Below are 17178 nucleotides of genomic sequence, written 5' to 3'. Positions count from 1 at the left end.
CACAGAGGCACTTCACAGCAGGGCTCAGAAACAGGTTTTTGGCTGCCTGGGGGCTTGGGCTGCCTGCCCTGCACCGTACACACCAGTGGCTCCCTGGCACCCACTCTGGCTGCTGCACCCTGCCCAGAAACCAGCAAGGGGACAGGCGGGGGGTGTGGAGGGCACACAGACCCCTAGTGACAGAGGGGAGGAGGGAGCACGGCAGGAAAGGGGCAGCCCCCCCCCCCCGGCCTCGCCCAACACCAGCGCGGCCGGGCGTTTGCGACGTTCCTCGCACGCTCACCCGACATTTCCACCCACCCGCCTTTGGGCATCTCCTCGCACTGCACCCCCACCCAGCGCTAGCAGCAGCGGGCGGGAGCCGACGGGGAGGGGCCACCCCCCCACGGGCACCCCCAGCTGGACCCCAGGCCGGGAGCCGGAGCAGGCCTCCCTTGCAGCAGGAGCTGGCCGGCAGGGGCTCTGCTTGCCCCCTGCCCTGCCTGGCACAGCCGGCTCATGCCCCCCACCCCCCAGCGCAGCCCACGCCACCCCTCCCCCGCAAAGGAGGCCCGCGCCCTCGGCGGCAGCGATCCACAGCGCGAACTTTTATTTTCAACAAAGACAGCGCCTGCCCCGCGGGATCGGAAGGGGGGAGGGGGAGGGGAGGGCCCCCTCCCGCCGGGGGGAGAGGAGGCGTGGAGGTCTGGAGGAAGAACGGTGGCAGGAGAGGCGTGTGGCGCGGCGGGGCGGCTTCGCTGGGCCGGGCCGTGGCTCTCAGGTGCACACGGTGCCCTGCGTGACGCGATGCCCGGGTACAAAAGAGTTCAGAGCCGGCTCCCCGGCGCCCCCGCAGGCCGCGCCGCCCGGCCAGTGTGCGTGCGCGGGTCCCTGTGCGCGTGTGAGCGGGTCTCCGGGGGGCGCGCGGCCCGGCGGGGACCTCGGCGGGAGGGAGGAGAAGAAACGAAAGCCCACAACGAAAGGCGAAAGGCGGCCGGGGACGCCCGGGCCCACCGGGCGGGAGGAGCAGACTCCAGTGGCCGGACGCGAGAAACCAACCCCCCCCCCCAAAGGAAAACAAAATGCGATTGTCCAGTTTGCGTGTCCGTCCCGCCGGGCGGGGCGCCCCCGGCTCACACCTCCGTCTGGAAATCCCCTTCGGACACCTCCAGGCTCCCGCGGGGGCGCTCCCAGCTGGCGCAGTGCAGCTCCAGCTTCTCCCGCCGCTTGGGGGGCAGCGAGTTCAGCGTCATGGCCTTGAAGGTGCTCCAGCTCCTCTGCTGCGGCTCCTCCGGGCGGGGGGCCTCCTGCGAGGGGCAGAGGAGGAGACGAGGCTGGGGGGTGACCGGGCCAAAGCGCCGGGAGAGCTCCGTGCGCCCCCTCTCAGCCTGCTCTCCGGAGGCCGCTCGTGGGGGGCTGGGGCTGCTGGCTCCCTGGCGCTCCGGTGACACGGCCAGTACTAGCCAGGGTCTGGCTACTCAGCCTGGTAGCACAGAGCCAGGGAGGGGCAGCCCCTAGCCAGCCTGGCAGTGTCACGGGGCTTCAGACTGGGTAGGAGCCCACAGGGTGTCCGGGGCAGGCCACGGCCGGCGTAAGGGCCCTGCCACCAGAGTGCCCCGCATGCCTGCCAGAGGGGCCTGGAGAGGCACGTGGCCTGAGCAGAACGTGGCACCCGCTTTGCACTGCTGTGACGGGCCCCGGGAGCAGAGGGCAGCGGGGAGTCAGGGCCGGGCAAGAAGGGGCTGGAAAGGCCCCCGCTTCCCACAGCACTCCTGTTCCCTGTGTAGGGACGGCCAGCAGGCTCTGGACCAGAGCAGATGGCTGGGGCAGAAGGGGCATGCCCAAGGGCGGGCAGGACGGGACATGTGCCGGAGGGTGGACAGGCAGGACAGGGTGCATGCCCAAGGGTGGGCAGGACAAGGCACATGCCCAAGGGAGGGTGGACAGGGTGCATGCCCATGGGTGGGCTGGCAGGACGGGGCACGTGTCTGAGGGTGGGCGGGTAGGACAGGGTGGGTGCCCGAGGGCGGGCGGGCAGGAGGGGCGCAAAGCGTGGGATGACACGCATGAGATGGCGGGAGCCGGGGCAGGGCACCCGGAGAGCCACAGGCGGCAGGACAGCATGCAGAGATGGGGCACACGACACTTACGAGGGGGTGGAGACGGGGTGGGGGGGTGATGAGGATGGACAGACAAGCTGGGAGGCTTTGCATGAGCTACGGGGTCACGACCGGCATGGCGGGAGGCCTTCCTCCTGCAAGGGACAGAGCGAGGATGAGGATGGGGACTGCAGAGGGAACCGGGCGGGGGGCGGCCCGGCACTTACGCTGGGCATGCTCTTCTCTCCGCAGCCCGAAGAAACGCTCCACCGCTTCTCTCTCTGGGGGGGAAGCACAGCTGGGGTCAGGCCCCTAAATCGCAGACCCCCCTCCCTGCGGCTCGGCCCCCGGCACCGGCTACAGGACGCCACCCCCCCAGGCTGTGAAGCACGACACCCTGCTCTCAACTCGACCATCTGCCGAAGCCCAGTGCGCCGGGTCCCTCCAGCTGGGGAGACCACGGGAAGGGGGGCCCAGCGGCCCCAAAGCAGAATGGCCTGACAGTGCTGGGGCGGGGTGGCGCCAGCAGGGGGCGCTGCTCTACACACACTGGGTGCCCAGAGGGCTTGCAGATGTACCAGCCCAGTGGCTCTCAAAGCCTCCCCTCCCCCAGGGCTGAAGCCTTTGGGCTTCCACTTTGGCCCCCTCAGCCTGGGGCTTGGGTGGGCTGAGGCGTCAGTGCCCTCTTGGGGTGTGGCAGGAGTTTCTGTTGTCAGAAGGGGGTCGCGGGGCAACGAAGTTTGAGACTCCCAGAACTAGCCTCAACAAGCAACGCTGGGGGCGGGAGGGGGGATGTTTTAAATGCACTGGCTGCAATGCCAGCCCCCGCCTCCCCAGCAGGGGGCGCTGCAGAGAGAGAGAGATGGAAGCACGGGCCGTGGGGAGTCCCCAGCGGTGCCGGTCCCAGCCTCCCCCAGCAGGAGGCGCTGCAGAGCGAGATGGAAGCACAGGCGGTGGGGAGTCCCCAGTGGTGCCGGTCCCAGCCTCCCCCAGCAGGAGGCGCTGCAGAGCGAGATGGAAGCACCGGCCGTGGGGAGTCCCCAGCGGTGCCGGTCCCAGCCTCCCCCAGCAGGAGGCGCTGCAGAGCGAGATGGAAGCACGGGCCGTGGGGAGTCCCCAGCGGTGCCGGTCCCAGCCTCCCCCAGCAGGAGGCGCTGCAGAGCGAGATGGAAGCACGGGCCGTGGGGAGTCCCCAGCGGTGCCGGTCCCAGCCTCCCCCAGCAGGAGGCGCTGCAGAGCGAGATGGAAGCACAGGCGGTGGGGAGTCCCCAGCGGTGCCGGTCCCAGCCTCCCCCAGCAGGAGGCGCTGTACCACCCGGCTCTCTGGGCGATGGAGGGGCGGACGGTTCCAGGAGGAGCACGGTGCGGTCTGTACGAGACAGTAGACCCCAACCGGGGGTGACAGCCAAGGACTCCCCCCACGGACAGTGACCGGCCGCTGCCCAGGACTGCAGCGCAGCCCTGTGCCCTCCCCGCCCGCTGCTGTGGGCGGCCGTAGGACCAGAGCAGGCCGGCCCGGCAGCCTTACCTTGGAAGCATTGGTGGCCGGCGCCCGGTACCGATCCATCGTGTGGAATTTCTGGTGCAGCTCGTGATAGAGCTCCGAGTGGCGCTTCCGCGTGTGCATGACTTTCTGCAAAGGCAGCGGGGGGCGGGGGGACAGTCCAGTGAGCCCCGTGTCACGGCGCCGCCTCTCCCCCCGGCCCGCTCCTCTGCTATGGGAATACTGGCTGTTACTTTGCTCGCCACAGCAGGGGCAGCTCGCACACTGGATTTCTGTAGGACCCCCAAGAACCAGGAGCGGGCACCGGTTTGTGTCTGACATTTCTTGGCAACAGAGTGGCGGGAGGGACTCTGCCCCTCCCCCCAGGACTCCCTACCCCCCCACCCCTACATTTCCAAGTCCAAATGTAGGGGTTCCTCGGCAGCTCCCCCTTCCCACCAGACATTTCCCAAGAGGAGGCGTTAGCTCCCCTCACGAACCTGGCTGAACTATTCCCAGCCCCCCCCCCCCCACGTGGCTTTTTAATCAACCGTGAGTGCTCATTATGGCCTGCTATAAAACTCCTCCGAGCTCAGCTTCTCCCTCATCAGCGTCTGCTTAAATTGGGTGCAGGAGGGAAATAAATAAAAGGAGATTTTACTTCCCAGCCCCAGACGTGCTCCTAGCGGGGCCCCCGTCTCTCCGCCGAGCCCGAGCGCCGTCCGCTCTCGGGCCCTCTGCTTGGGGCAGGACGGCGCTCGCCGGGCCGGAGGCCCCGAAGCCCAGAAGGGAGCTCCGGCCTTGCGCTGGGGCCCAGGCACCGGCAAACGCCGCCCTGATGGGGGAAGCGGGGCAGGTGTCGGCGGCGCTTACCTCGAAATCCAGATCTGAGTATCGTAACCTCTTCCTCTGGGGGGGGTGAAATATACGCGCCGGCCAAACCGAACCGAGAAGGGGGAGGGGGGAAAAAGAAAGATCTTTACTGGTCTAGCCGGCAAAGAGGGGGATGAGCACGTGCTGGGGCGCGGCGGCCGGGAGAAGGACGCTAGTTTAGACCGGACTGAAGTGGGCGCCATTCTTATGGATTCCTGGCCGGGAAGATCTCGGTCCCAGGAGCAGAGGGCTGCAAAGTTCCCCCTTGCGGCTGGATTTCCCCTAGCGGCTCCCTCTGCAGGGATGGCCCCACCCCACTGTGCTTTCCAGGCTACTCCTTGCCCTCATCTGCATATAGTCATTAACCACAGACTCCTGACAAGCCAGCTGACAGGCCAGCAGTGCCTAAAGTCTTAAAGGGCTGGGTACCACTGCCATGGCAACTGTTACTATAGCACCCAACCATCTTTCAAGGCAGGTCGCCCTGACGTGGGTAGGTGGGGAGCGGCCCGACCCCCGTTATAGGGCTGGGCACTCAGTGACTCGCCCCCCGTCATGCCCCCAGGCTGGCAGAGCTGGGAGTTAAAGCCAGATCCCGCACAACCCGGGCCCTGGGCTTTGCGGTTCCTCGGGACTAGCTGGGACTGGGAGGGACACTTGGTACCTGGGCAGGCCCCCAGTTGGATCTGCTTTCAAAGAGCATCCAGCAGGGGGATCGTCCTCTGGCTTTGCGGCCCCCGTCTCTCGTGGCCACGTCCCTCTGTCACCAAGAAGCCGAAAGTGACACGCACACGTGGCTCGCCCAGCGCCTTGCACTGGAGGAGTGCCACAGCCCAGCCATGCTACGAATTAAACCTCCCCAGCCAGGCCAGAAGCATGACCCCCATTTTGCAGCTGGGTAAACTGAGGCACGGCACAGTGCCGTGAACGGCAGAGAGCCAGGAGTCTTGATTCCCACGCCCCACACCCCCAACGGCAAACCCCAGCCCCCCTTCCTACATGTCACACAGAAAAGGGATGTGCAAGCGCCCCCGGGTGCTTTGCAGCCAGCAGGTAATTAACACGCACTATTCCCAGAGCAGCTGCTGTTCGAGGGGTGACACCAGCCGGGGGGGTGGGGCTCAGCCAGGGGAAAGCACTGGGGGGCACTATTGCAGGGACAAAGGGATCCCAGCCAGAGCCAGAACAACACCCCCCTGTGACTCACAGACTATCAGCCCCAAGACGCAGCTTCCCACACCTTGCAGGAGACAGCCCTGTGCACACTCCGGCTCTCGCACGCACCTTTGCATGTGTCCTCTCACACACTCGTGCAAGCGGTTGGTCACGTGCTCGTGCAAACATCCACTGTCTTTCTCATATACTCACTGCTGTCTTGCATGCTGGTGCACTCTCACACACCCATGTCTGCACACGTGCATTCTCTTGCACGTACACACATACCTGCACACACACACTTTCTCGAACACACACACTTGTGCGGTCCCTTGCATACACACAGACACCCTCCTTCCGCCGCACGTTCACCAGTCCCACCCCCGCCCGCGCCCCCTCTTGTCCGGGGCGGGGGGTGAGCTCACCTCGAGCGACCCCACTTTCATGGCGGAGCCCGGCACCGTGCGTGGCATGGTGCGGCTGCGCTCCGTGAGCTCGGAGGCCAGGATCTGCCGGACTGTGGGGTGCTGCTTGAACTGAAGGCCGTACGGGTGCTTCACCGTCCCGTAGGGCTGGTTCAAGTTCACATTGATGTGGTCCACCGAGACAAAGCCAGGGTAGGCCTCCGCCTCAGCCGCCCGGCGCCCCTGGCCCATGTGCGGCGCCTCCTGCACCTGGATGTTGAGCTTCCCCTCCTCCCGGCCAAAGGGCTTGAGGCTGACCGTCCGGCGGGGCAGCACCATGTAGTCGCTCTCCAGCGCCGGCTCGGGCGCCCGCATCCAGCCGTACTCCGCCGGCCGCAGGTTGCTGTCCGTGCACAGGTAGAGGGGCCCCCGGCTGTCCAGGTTCACGTCCTTCTTGGGTGGGTCGTTCAGCTCGTTCAGCCCCTTGTGCGCCAGCGTGGGCACCTGCACCAGGATGCCGGCGGGAGAGATGTTCCCCGGGAGGCTGGAGAAGCCCAGGCCGCCCTCGGAGCCGGGGTGGAGCTTGGGGTCCTCGTCACCGTCCAGGGAGATGCGGGACAAGGTGCCCGTGATGGTGGCCGGGTTGCACGTGGACACCTCCTTGAAGAGGACTGGCAGGGGGGAGAGGGAGGGCAGGTCAGACGGGGACTGGCAAGGAGCAGGGTGTCTCCCAGCTGTCAGGGATTTCGGAGGGGGGGGCTGGGAAGGGGCCTGGGTCTGCCCTAAGTGGCATTGATACCCGGCTGCTACCGCACAGCACCCGGCTGGCGTTGCCCCACTTAGCCCCTCCCCCTTGCTGGTAAGCCCCTCCCCTTTTATTTTAAAGGGAGGCAGGATCTGTGGCGATTCGCGCCAGCTGGGGGAGGGCGCGCTGCACTGGCCTCCCGGCCTGCCCTCCCAAAGCAGGACCGGGCCTCACCTGTCTGACACGCCAGGTCGACGTCCTTTTCGAAGTCTGTCTATAAGAGCAGAGAAGAGGGAGAGAGGCAGGGGGAGACCGGGAGGGATGAATGAATCGCCGGCAGCGCGGGGCCGTCTGTGCTGCAGCTGGGAGGGGCGACTCCCAGGGTGCCCGCTTGCTCGGCCCGGGCTGGCCACCGAGTCCAAGCCCAACTGGCCCACAGGTGTGAGCGCTGGGGGGCCAGTCTGAGCTCCCGCCAGGTCCACCATGCTCATGCTGAGCCAGCCCGGTCTCTGTGCATGGGCCCTGTGCTGCCTGACCATCCCTCCCGCCAGGCTCCGGGCTGCCAGCTCGCCCCATGCTGCTCGGCTGCCCTTAGCATGATCCTGTGCTGCCCCGTGCCCTCTGCTCCCCCCGTGCTGCCCACTCACCCCTGCCCCGTGCCGCCTGCCCCCTCACCATGATCTGCACCTGTCCGTTCTTGCAGGAGTCGGGCGAGTTCTCGTTCTCACTGCTCTTGCACACCCCCATCTGGCACTTGACCACGTCCTGCACCTTGGGAGGAGGGGGGGGCAGAGGCTGTGGTTACCACCCTGGGGGCTGGCAGCGAGAGGGGGCCCTGCTGCCGTGCCCCTCGCCCCAACAAGCACCAGGGTCTGGAAGCCAGCCAGATCCAGCCAGCCAGACCCGCCCTGCCCCCCATCCAACCCCTGCCTGGATCTGCCCATCTGATCCCCAGCACCTCCCCCCGCAGCTGTGACCGAGGCGAGGGGAGGCCGGGCTCCATGGGGCCGTGGACCCTGGGCTGGGCCTGACAGCTCCAAGCCAGCTGGAGATCAAGGGGCACATGGCCCTCCTGGCACCTGGGCAGTGACAGCATGTGGGCCCCGCCCTACGGGGGATCCGCCACCAGCCACAACCTCTCCCTCCTGAGCGCCGGGCCCATCCGCAGACGCTCTGGCCAGCTCCCGCGGCCGGCTGAGCTGTTCCCGTGATATTTACAGACTGGCCCCGTCTCTCCAGAGACTTCTCCATCCTGACTCTATCAATCCCCTGTCCCTGGGCTGCGCTCCGGCCCTTCCAAGGGGAGGCGATCGCAGGGATCGCAGTCCACGCTCCCTGCTCTGCGACGGGATGGGCTAGGAGCTTGGAAGGAGAGAGCTGGGTTCACCACCCGCCGTGCTGGGATGAATGGGCACCCAAGGGAGCTCGGGAACGCAGAGGGACGGGGTCGGAAGGAGGCGGGACTCTCCAGACGGAGGGATGATGGGCAGACGGACAGCCCCTCCCTCTCTCCGGAGCGGGGCGACTCCGTTAAGGGGCAGGGTTCCATTTGGAGCACAAAGCCCGGGGGCGGCGGGGGCGCTAGGCAAGGGGAGGCGTTGCCTTCCCCCACCGCCAGCCTGGCTCCGCCCAGACTCCGCCCCCAGAGCGCCTGCTGTCGGCGTACTGGGGGCGGAGCGTTGCGGCCCCCGAGTCCCCGCCCTCTCTGTGCTCCAGGGCTGGAGAGGCTGAGAGCTGTGCACCCCCCTCCCAGCCCTCCCCCTGCTCCAGGATCAGGGAGGCGTGGCCTGGGCAGAAGGGGCGGGGCTGGGAGTTACCTTCATCAGCCGCCCATGGCAAAGCCGTGATCTGGCCTGGTCTGTTATAGCCGCCTGCAGCCTGGTCTGGCTTGGCGTACACGATGCATTTGCTTTGCTGGTGGCCTCCCTCAGAGCCTGCCGTGCGCACACACCAAGGGCGGCCTTTCCCTGGGGGGCCCATCCCACCCCAGAGCCCCCCTCCCCCTGCTGTTTTGCACAGGCCCTGGCAGCGGCGCACACGAAGCGCACTGGACCGGGGCGGTGGGGGCAGATCCCCTTTGGCTGCACCAGGGGCAGCAGCCTCCCCCCTGCATGCACCAGGCCAGGGGCGTGCACGTGCGAATCTGCGTGTGCAAATCCAGAGGCAGGCTCAGCCCCCGCTGGAGGGAGGCGCCCGGCCCGTGGCGCAGCCCCTGCCCGCCGGGCCCCACCTCGCGGCGCAGGAAGCAGTGCACGGTGATGATGACGAAGCCCTGCACCGAGTTGAAGACGGCGAAGAGGACCTGGAAGAGGATGGAGCGCCGGTCGGTCATGGCGAGCACGGCCGACATCCAGGTGAGCGCCAGCAGGGGCAGGACCACGCAGGAGCTCCACAGCGACGCCCTGGGCGGGGAGAGGGCGGGACCAGGGTGAGACGGGCAAACGCCGGAGCCAGTCACAGCGGAGGCTGCTGTGTGCAAGGAACCGCGGCCGTTCCCACGGGAGCTCCGGGGCGCTGAGCCAGAGCCCAAGGGGTCAGGGAGGCGACGGAGCCTTTCCGCCTGGCCTCAGAGAGCTGAGAGATGCCACCTGCGGGTTACAGCCCGGGCACCCTCCAACCCATCCCCTGCTGGCCCCCGGGCCTGTGCCACAGGAACACCCTGTGGGCCAGCGTCTCTGGCGGACGAGACACCCCGCGAGGGAGGCCAACGCCACCGCTCCCAGACTGGCCTGGTTTCGACCCGGGCGCTGGCCCTCTCCCTCCCCTGAGCTGTTCAGGGCTGGCTGCCTTCCAAACGGCAGTAAGGCCCAGAGCGCTCACAGAACGTGGGCCTAAGTCCTACGGACCGTCAAGGGGCCTCCTGCTCCTAAGGAGGGGGGGGGAAATCCAGTTTACGCTGTTAACCAGCTACCGTTACGTTTCACTGGTCAACCGCCTGCACGGGGTGGGTGAGCCCGGCCGGGCTGGAGAAGCACGGGGTCATGGGTTCTAGTCCCAGGGGCGGGTGAGCCCGGCCGGGCTGGAGAAGCACGGGGTCATGGGCTCTAGTCCCAGGGGCGGGTGAGCCCGGCCGGGCTGGAGAAGCACGGGGTCATGGGTTCTAGTCCCAGGGGCGGGTGAGCCCGGCCGGGCTGGAGAAGCACGGGGTCATGGGTTCTAGTCCCAGGGGCGGGTGAGCCCGGCCGGGCTGGAGAAGCACGGGGTCATGGGCTCTAGTCCCAGGGGTGGGTGAGCCCGGCCGGGCTGGAGAAGCACGGGGTCATGGGTTCTAGTCCCAGGGGTGGGTGAGCCTGGCCAGGCTGGAGAAGCACGGGGTCATGGGCTCTAGTCCCAGGGGTGGGTGAGCCTGGCCGGGCTGGAGAAGCACGGGGTCATGGGTTCTAGTCCCAGGGGTGGGTGAGCCTGGCCAGGCTGGACCCCTCCTGCCTGTGGGGCCACAACCTGCCCCAGCATCCAGCGGGTGCCTGGCCCTCAGCGACCAGGAACCCTGCAAGCAATTGGCCGGGCAGTGGTAGGGGCCAGACTGCCCCCGTGTGGTGGCTCCCGCCGGGCCGCAGGTGCCTAAATCCCTTCCGAAAAGGAACCTGAGGCACCTAAAGCAGTGAGCTCTTGTGGTGCCGAGCGCGGCCATGCCGAAATGCCTTGCAACAGCAGGGCCGACGAGCCTGGCAGCGGCGTGCCGCTTTGCCTCTCCAATGCCGCGCCGCAGCCCCGCTTGGGCGACGGCTGGAAAGTCCTTTCTCCCCCCGCCTGAGGGGGACGCGGAGGGAGCTGGAAGCTGAGGGGCGGGTTTGATCTCCCCTGCGCTGGGCCGCACTCCCGAATTGCCCCGCGCCTTGGGCCAGACGTGTGGGGAAGGCTTTGGTGAGCTCATGGTTTGTACCAGCGCCAAAGGGGCGCACGCGTGCCTTTTGCACTAGTGCAATCGTCTGTGCGAGGTGCCGGGGGGGGGGGGGGGGGGGGGGAGGGAGGACCCGCTGCGTTTACACTGGCGCGGCTACTGGGGGGAGTGTCATCGCTCCTGAACTGCGCCGGCACGAAAGAGAATCGGCTCCCCCGGGGATACCCAAAGGAGGGCTCCCTCCCCATTTCTGGGGCCCTATTCGCCTTTCTCCCGCTGAGCCCTGGACGCCCAAGACAGCCTGCCAGGCGGGAAGCTGACGCCAGAGGCTGTGAGCAAAGAGATGTGCCCCCCCCCCCCACACTTCTCTCTCCCTCCCGCCATGAACAGCAGCAGCGCAACGAGAACCGGTTCTGCGGGGGATGCGGGGGAACGAGACGACACAGCGCAGACGGAGAGCCCGGAGAGCAGCGTCCAGCTTGGAGAGGCGCCCAGCAGCTCCCCTGCCCGCGGACCCCTAGTGCACCCCGGGGGTTGGCTCCAGGCCTCTCCATGGGGCCACAGGAAGGTTCCTAGCTCTGTGGGAGCCCAGCGTGGGAGGGTGACACGTGGGCTGAGAGGCATGTGTGTGGGGGGAGCGAGGCCTGGAGCAGTGGGGGGCGGGGGGTGTGGTGCATGGGGAGTATGGGGGGTCTATGGGTGGGTGCAGTGTAGCCTGACTCCCCCCTCCTTGCAGCCTCTGAACAAGCACAAGGCTTGAGGGCTGTAAAAAGGATTTTTAAAATTGCGGTTCGGGAAGGGGGGGCGATTTCCCAACAACGCGAGGCGCGTTCGGCAGGGCTCGCCCTCCCTCCCACCCTGGGTCACAGCCACCAGCGTCCCGGTCTGAGGGGTGGCCAGAGCCGGCCCGGGAGACGGGACCCCGCTGCCCTGGTTCGCCCCACGCTGCCCTCCCGCAGAGGGATGTGCCCTCCGCCACCTCTCTTGCCAAGGAAGGGGTTGTACCAGCTCTGCAGAAGGAACCACTCCGCCCCAGGCACGGCCCCCCCAGGCCCCAGGCCCATGCCCCCCAGAAGGGAGCATCTCTTGCTGGGGAACGGCCAACAGACCCTGTTCCCCCCACCACGCGCGCCCGCCCCTGGGCCCGGGACCCCACCCCCGCAGATGCCCTGCAAGGCCCCAGTCTAGAAAACAGCCTTAGGAGCTGGCTGCTAACGACTCCGAGCCGGTCCCCCCCCCCCCCCGGGGACCTGCGCCAGGTGAGGGATGACTGGATGAGCGGGGCCGACATGCAGGCGGGACGGAGCTCACCCCCCCAGCCACCGCGGGACAGCCCCCCCTCCCCCGCCCACCGGGCCGAGGCAGCGAGCGCAGCAGACGGGCAGCTCCGAGCAGGCCGCGTTCTCCAGCCCCGGGGACGGAGTGAAGCCCCCGGGCGCCCGCCAGGCCAGGCCCCCCCTCCCCGTGCCCGGCGGGGGGAGGCGGCGTGCTCGGGGTGCCCCAAGCGACGGCGCGAGAGCAGAGATGGAGACTAACATGGCGCTGCTGGCAGCGGCGGAGGCCGGGGCCGCGCTGGACACCACGCCGCACTGGGTGCATTTCAGGAGCAGGCGGCCGCAGGCGGGCGGCTTCCAACTGGGCGCCCCACCCCCCGCGGGGAAGCCACGCGCCGGCCGGGGGTGGGAGGGGGCGGGAAGCGAGGCAGGCGGGAGGCAGGAGGGGACGGAGACACACACAAAGCAAATGAGAAACAGAGAGAGAGAGAGAGAGAGGGTTAGTGGCAGGCCGGCACCGGGGGTTAGCGATGGGCACGGGGCTGGCAGCTCTCGCCGGGAGTTGGCCGGGGCTCTGCAGTCGGATCCCCCTTTCCCCGGCATCACAGGCAGCTCCCCCAGCCCTTCCCCCCAACCCCTGTCCGGGTGCAGCTCTGAGGCCAGGGCTGTCCCGCAAGGGCTGCGGGCCTGGGGCCACATCCCCGCAGTGCCCCAGGTGTGGGCCTGGGGCAACCCCAACCCGCTGCCGGGCGCCCCTGCTCCACCCCTTAGCCCTGCCCCTGAGCAACGTGGCCAAGCGGATAACGGGGGGCAGCAGCAGGGGGCGCCCTCCCACCCTCACCATGCGGGTGGCGGGAGCAGCCCAGGCCTGCTCCCGGCTGCCCCGCCATCCCCCTGGCTCCGTGGCGGCGGCGGGACCCGGAGCGCCCTGGGGCGGAGCACGCTGCTTCCTGCAGCTGGCCAGGAGAGGGCGGAGGGGCTCCTGCCACCCTGGTGAGTGCGGGGGGGGGGGGCATCCTGCTGCCACCCTGCCTGGCACCCTCCTAATCCTCCAGGTCCCCCCCGCCCATAGGCGGCCGCCCCAAACCGTCCTGTGGCTCTGTCTGAGGCAATGGTAACCCCAGGGGAGAGGCTCCGCAGCTGGCTGCCCCCGTGGGCACTTCTGAGTAACAGCCAGTGGGCCCCCCCCCGTGTGCCGTCCGCTCAGCGCCAGCCCAGCCTCCAGCTAAGCCTGCGGGGCGCCGACAGGTGGCTGAGGCGGGGGGGCTCGTCTGCAGGGAGCGTGGCCCGTCACTGGAGCCCGGGGCGAGGGGCACCTCCTGGAAAGCGGCTCTCTGCCCCCTGCCTTGCCATGCGCACAGGGAGCCTGCTGAGGCCTGGGCAGACCTCACTTCACTTGTGAGGGGCTGGAACCGAGCCCACGGGCCGCCTGCAGAGGCAGGGACACGGCCACGGCTCCTCACCCCGTGGCCCTGGGGCTCCTTTGAGCACGTGGGACACGGCCCGCCTGGCACTGCCCCATCGGGGCTAGGGAGCAGCCCCTGCCCGCTCGCGCCCCCCCGCCGCCCAGGGGCACTCACCCGGCGCGCTGCTTTTTGGACTTATCGGAAATGCCGTCCCGGGCCATGAGCTTGTTGAAGACGATGATGCCGATGAGCATGTTGACCTGCGCCGGGAGGAGGAGACAGAGCCGTGGGGTGAAGGGCGGGGCACTGACCCTCGGGACACCCAGCCCGGGGCCACACCCTCCCCTGGGCTCTGCCCCCGCCCCAGGGCAGGGAGGGGCCGGCGTGGTGGGGAGCAGAGGAAGCTCAGCAGCGGGGGCGGGGCTCGGAGCGGGGAAACTGGCTAGTGGGGTCCGAGGGGAGGGGCTCCCTGGGCTCGGGGGGCACCAAGGCCCAAGGGGGAGACGGCGGGAGACGGGACTCGGCTCCGGAAGGATACCTACCAGCACGATGACGGCGGCGGGGCCCACGAAGGCGTAGAGCAGCCCGCCTTCCAGGGAGAGCCAGCAGCTGCGGGGGACACGGCGCCATTAGGGGGGACGGGCAGACGGACTCGCCCCAACCCCGCCCCGCCCCCCACACTGAGTGCCACCTTGTTGGATCTCAGTAGGAACAGGTAGAGCAGAGTGGCGCCCGCCGGGTGGGTTTGCCCCAAATTCTGGGCATTGGGCCAAGAGGGGTGCCTTGTGAAAGCTGATGCTGTCTAGTAAAGTAATGTAAAGTAACGCACATTGGAAAAAATAATCCCAGCTATACCTACAATATCACGGGGACTCATTTATCTACAACTACTCGAGAGAGAGAGCTTGGAGTCATTGTGGAGAGTTCTCCGAAAACATCCACTCCGAGTGCAGCGGCAGTGAAAAAAGCAAACAGGATGTTAGGGACCATTAAAAAAGGATCGAGAATAAGACAGAGACCATCTTACTGCCTCTATACAAAACCATGGTGTGCCCACATCTGGAATCCTGCATACAGATGTGGGCGCCTCATCTCAAAAAAGATCTCTTGGCATTGGAAAAGGTGCAGAAAAGGGAAACAAAAAGGCTGAGGGGTTTGGAACGGGTCCCATATGAAGAGGGATTCAAAAGATTTGGACTTTTCAGCTCAGAAAAGAGAAGACAAAGGGGGGATAGGATAGAGGTCTATACAATCATGACTGGTGTGGGAAAAGTGAATATGGAAAAGTGATTTACTTATTCCCACAACATAAGAACTAGGGGGTCACCAAATGAAATGAACAGGCAGCAGGTTTAAAACAAACCAAAGGAAGTTTTTCTTCACTCAGTGCACAGTCAACCTGTGGAACTCCTTGCCAGAGGATGTGGTGAAGGCTAGGACTTCAACAGGGATCGATTCATGGAGGTTTGGTCCATCAATGGCTATTAGCCAGGATGGGTAGGAACGGTGTCCCAAGCCTCTGTTTGTCTGGAGGTGGGTGACGGGAGGAATCACGTGAGGATTCCCTGTTGAATTTGTTCCCTCCCACTGGGGCACCTGGCACTGGCCACTGTCAGCAGACAGGACACTGGGTTGGGTGGACCGTTGGTCTGATCCCGTCTGGCCGCTCTTATGTTCTTATGTCTGTGCTGCTCGTGCGCCGGGGGTTTGTGTGTGTGAAGTTGTGCATGTGGGCTCTGCGCTCGTGTTGTAAGTGTCCGAGTGCGGGGAATGGCAGCAGGGTGGCCCAGCCCGGGGAGGGGCAGTGACTACCTAGATCATACATGGGCCCCCCAGGGTTCCTCTATTTGCCTTCAATCCTGCTCTTGCTTCAGAATCAGCTTTGCTCTGAAGAGAGGGCCGGGAAGGATCGGCTGACCCATCGGGTCGTGCTCCAGACACTTTTAAGCCGGCAATTTGTTCCATCTCTGCTAAGAGCCTGCCACAGAAACTTAGTGATGGGAGTAGGTCATGTGATTCCTTTAACAAGTCTACTCTCAACTTTTTTTTTTTCCTTTTTATTAACCCTTTGGCTGCGTCTACACTGGCATGATTTTCCGGAAATGCTTTTAACGGAAAAGTTTTCCGTTAAAAGCATTTTCAGAAAAGAGCATCTAGATTGGCACGGACGCTTTTCCGCAAAAGCACTTTTTGTGGAAAAGCGTCCATGGCCAATCTAGACGCGCTTTTCCACAAAAAAGCCCCAATCGCCATTTTCGCCATCGGGGCTTTTTTGCACAAAACAAATCTGAGCTGTCTACACTGGCCCTTTTGCGCAAAAGGGACTTTTGCCCGAACGGGAGCAGCATAGCATTTCCGCACAAAGCCCTGATTTCTTACAGTAGGAAGTCAGTGCTTTTGCGGAAATTCAAGTGGCCAGTGTAGACAGCTGGCAAGTTTTTCCGGAAAAGCAGCTGATTTTCTGGAAAAACTGGCCAGTCTAGACACAGCCTTTGAGTTCCGATTCGAAGGGACTGGCCCAGCGTGCTCTTTTGGGTACGATCAAAGGTACAAATTGTCGTGGGCAGGTGGCCGGTCTTTTGGGACCAGGAGAACCTGTTGGAGCTGGTGAGGCTGGGTGGCAGAACCCCGCACCTGTGCAAGGAGCGGAGCTGGAGTGTCCCAGGGGTTGTTTGGGAGGCTTCTTGCCGGCTAAGGTGGCAGCTGAAGTGCTCTTTGTGGCTGGTTTGCTGCCTGGCAGAGGAGAACCTCCAGGCTTGGGCTGTAAGCAGCCCTGGTTCTGAGCCATTCTGATCTCTCAGCGGTGCCCCCAGATTACACTGACCCAGGGCCTGGCTCCTAGGCCCGCAGCTGCCTCCGGGTCACAGCGTGGAGAGGGGGAGCCCCTGGGTCCCAACCCCCCCGATACCCCCTCTCAGATCCATTAGCTCACTCACTAGCTCGCTGTTCCGTAGCCTTTGGTCCGAGTAAAGCCGACAGAGACTGCGACCACCAGGGCCGGCAAACCTGGGGGGGAGAGGAGATAGTGGCCAGGATCTGCAGAGGGATTCAGTGCCCCCCTTTCTCCATGGCAGCCCCCCTCCACGGCCTCCCCATGGACACTGGTGCTGCATCCCGCCCCCGTAGCGAACAAGAGCATCCCCACCTGCCCCGACCGGTGTGGCTGGGAGCCGAACCGGGGGAAGAGTTGCCCCCAGGTGTCCGCAGGGACCAGGCAGATCCGGGCCAGCAGCGTGGAGCGGGTCCGTCTCTGCTGCATCCGCCGGGGACCCCCAAGCACCCCGCAGCAAGGGGGCCAGAGCATCTAGCACCCCCACTAGACGTGCAACAGCGCAGCAACCCTGCGGCTGCGCTGCCCGAGGACAGAGGGGACAGCTCGGGGCGGGGATCAGAGCGGGCAGCGAGAGAGAATTCGTGGGCAGGGGGCCGGCGGGGTGGCTGGGTCCAGCCAGCAGGGGGCAACGCTGCAGGGCAGGGCTGGGCTGCAGCTGGGGGGGCCGATGCTGCGCACCCCCTTGCCAAGGGAGCTCCTGGAGTCAGACCTGTATCACGCCCCAGCTTAGAACTGGGCACCAGTGTGGAGTCAGGTCTGGGACTAAGCTCTGCTCTGCAGCACACGGGTCAAACCCCCGCCCCCAACACACACATACACTAGGGAACGCTGCCTGGACACAGCTTGTTCTTTAGCCCCAGAGCCGCTCTCAGACGGAGGGATGGCCGGGGACACCTGGCTTCTATTCCTAGCTCTGGGAGGCATATAGGGTGATGCCTGGGAGCCAGGCCTCCTGACTGCTCACCCCAGCTCTGCCACTGATGAGCTGTATGGCCATGGGCATGTCACTTCCCAGCCCAGGGCCTCAGTTTCCCCCGCTGTGACGTGGGGAGGGGGAGATGCTCTCGCTCACACAGAGGGGGAGTC

General features: G+C 66.0%; 1 protein-coding gene across 11 annotated transcripts in view; it reads right to left on the bottom strand.

The window, feature by feature from the left end:
- Positions 1-572: 572 nt before the first annotated feature.
- ADGRB2 (adhesion G protein-coupled receptor B2) overlaps positions 573-17178 on the bottom strand; it is a 93714-nt gene continuing 77108 nt past the window's right edge. For 3 of the 11 annotated variants that reach the window (XM_075908506.2, XM_075908509.2, XM_075908510.2), the window contains 11 exons: positions 16196-16265; positions 13802-13868; positions 13434-13519; positions 8969-9140; positions 7414-7509; positions 6973-7012; positions 6015-6664; positions 4435-4470; positions 3607-3711; positions 2306-2359; positions 573-1286 (listed from right to left, as the gene is read on the bottom strand). In XM_075908506.2, coding sequence (XP_075764621.2) covers positions 1113-1286; positions 2306-2359; positions 3607-3711; positions 4435-4470; positions 6015-6664; positions 6973-7012; positions 7414-7509; positions 8969-9140; positions 13434-13519; positions 13802-13868; positions 16196-16265 — 1550 coding nt within the window. In that variant the 3' untranslated portion in view covers positions 573-1112. Of the gene's footprint in view, positions 1287-2129; positions 2234-2305; positions 2360-3606; positions 3712-4434; positions 4471-6014; positions 6665-6972; positions 7013-7413; positions 7510-8968; positions 9141-12115; positions 12215-13433; positions 13520-13801; positions 13869-16195; positions 16266-17178 lie in introns of those variants that run through there. The other 8 variants (XM_075908513.2, XR_012897550.2, XM_075908507.2 and 5 more) reach the window with 8 other exon arrangements.

This window comes from Pelodiscus sinensis, chromosome 26 (genome assembly GCF_052426305.1).
Source record: "Pelodiscus sinensis isolate ZL-2025 chromosome 26, ASM5242630v1, whole genome shotgun sequence".
Taxonomy (NCBI): domain Eukaryota; kingdom Metazoa; phylum Chordata; order Testudines; family Trionychidae; genus Pelodiscus; species Pelodiscus sinensis.
Note: the sequence above shows the minus strand (reverse complement) of the source record. Positions and strands in the feature narration are given on the sequence as shown.